The sequence below is a fragment of the Sphaeroforma arctica genome (genome assembly GCF_001186125.1).
Source record: "Sphaeroforma arctica JP610 unplaced genomic scaffold supercont1.6743, whole genome shotgun sequence".
NCBI classification, from domain to species: Eukaryota; class Ichthyosporea; order Ichthyophonida; genus Sphaeroforma; species Sphaeroforma arctica.
This window is the reverse complement of record NW_014033815.1, coordinates 62-1,579: the sequence shown is the minus strand read 5'-3', so window position 1 is coordinate 1,579 and position 1,518 is coordinate 62. Positions and strand designations below refer to the sequence as shown.

The window sequence follows — 1,518 nt, the reverse complement described above, 5'->3', positions numbered from 1 at the left end:
ATATATATTATATTAAGGCAGCGTCATCACCATATACCTATAAGATTCATTTACTTCTTGACCGTGCTATATCGCAGAATATAACCATGGGTTCACCTTGAATCCACCTATCTCAGGTTATATAGGACATCTAATGCCAAACATCTACACACAGGCAGTGTCATCACCACAGACAATGGTGCTACCACACTTGACTACATCCATCTGTGTACGTGCATGGTCATTGTACGTTCCCCGCTGTTTGTGACCAACCTTTCACCCACCATCCCATACCGATACGGAAGAAGAACCTGTGTATGTGATCCCCTGACGCCGGACTATGCCACCTGTACATAACACATCAACCCGTATCCGATCCACATACAGGCAGCGCCATCACCACAGACAACGGTGTGACTATCATTGGCTTCACCGACTTACCCTCGCGCATGGCGAGTGTCAGTTCACAGTTGTATGCGACCAACATCTCGCACTTGCTGGACGATATGGGCAAGGGCCAAGACTTCAGTGTAGACATGGACGATGAAGTGATTGGAGCCATGACCATCGCCAAGTACGCGCAGGATCAGTGTGTACTGCGACATAGTGTCTGCGTGTGCATAGTATTGGAATTGTGTTGTGTGTTGCTAAAGGATCCGCGTGTACTGCGACATAGTGTCTGCGTGTGTATAGTATTGGGCTTGTGTTGTGTGTTGTATGTTGTGTGTTGTTGAGACATCGAGCTAGCTGTGTGTTATATATTCAACGTGGGGAAGGACGAGGACTCTCATGGGGACATGCACGACGAAGTGATTAAAGCCATGGCAATTGCCAGACATGTATGTATACCGCCTGTACTAGTATAGAGAGGTATATGTGTAGAAAGCGCTATGTATCATTCAGGTATTGAGCCGGGTGTGTATGACCCCGAATCTGACACTTATGTGTGTAAGTATGACATGAGGAGGGGTACGGATTCAGTCCTGATACAAAGTGTGTAGAAATTGGTGGTGCATGTGTGGCGCTGAGACATCGAGGTAGATGTGTGTATGTGTGTACATTGACATGTGTGTAGAAAGCAGTGTGCTCTGATACAGACTGTGTAGAAATTGGTAGTGATTGTATGACACTGAGACATCGAGCTAGATGTGCGTGTGAGTATTCACTGCTGGTATGCCTATATTTGACATGCATAAGGTCAATACCTTTGTGAATATGAATAACGAACCAATCAGAGCCATGTCCATCAATTACTAATCAATACCAGTAAATCTAATGTATGCCTATACCTCTGCGTGCATAATGTTTGACGTTATGGTAGACGGGTCTACCTTTTGAATGTAGCAAGGTAATACCTTCAAGAATATGTACAAACGTTCCGGCCAGTGATAGGCTGACCGACGTGCAGTTGACTTGTACTCACACATCCGTTGCGACCAAGCTGTTTCAAAAGTGTAAAACTGATAACTTTCCTCACCAATGACATTGACACAGTAACAACGAGAAGTGCTGGCCTAAACCGCCTAAGCCTGCACCGTC

At 45.5% G+C, this 1,518-nt stretch overlaps 1 protein-coding gene across 1 annotated transcript; it reads left to right on the top strand.

Annotated features, from left to right (window-relative positions):
• Positions 1-366: 366 nt before the first annotated feature.
• On the top strand, positions 367-637 carry SARC_15792 (hypothetical protein; the record flags this gene model as incomplete). The annotated part of the gene is made up of 1 exon (XM_014290097.1): positions 367-637. A coding segment is annotated over one exon (271 nt), but the record flags the coding sequence as incomplete, so codon positions are not given.
• Positions 638-1,518: the final 881 nt, after the last annotated feature.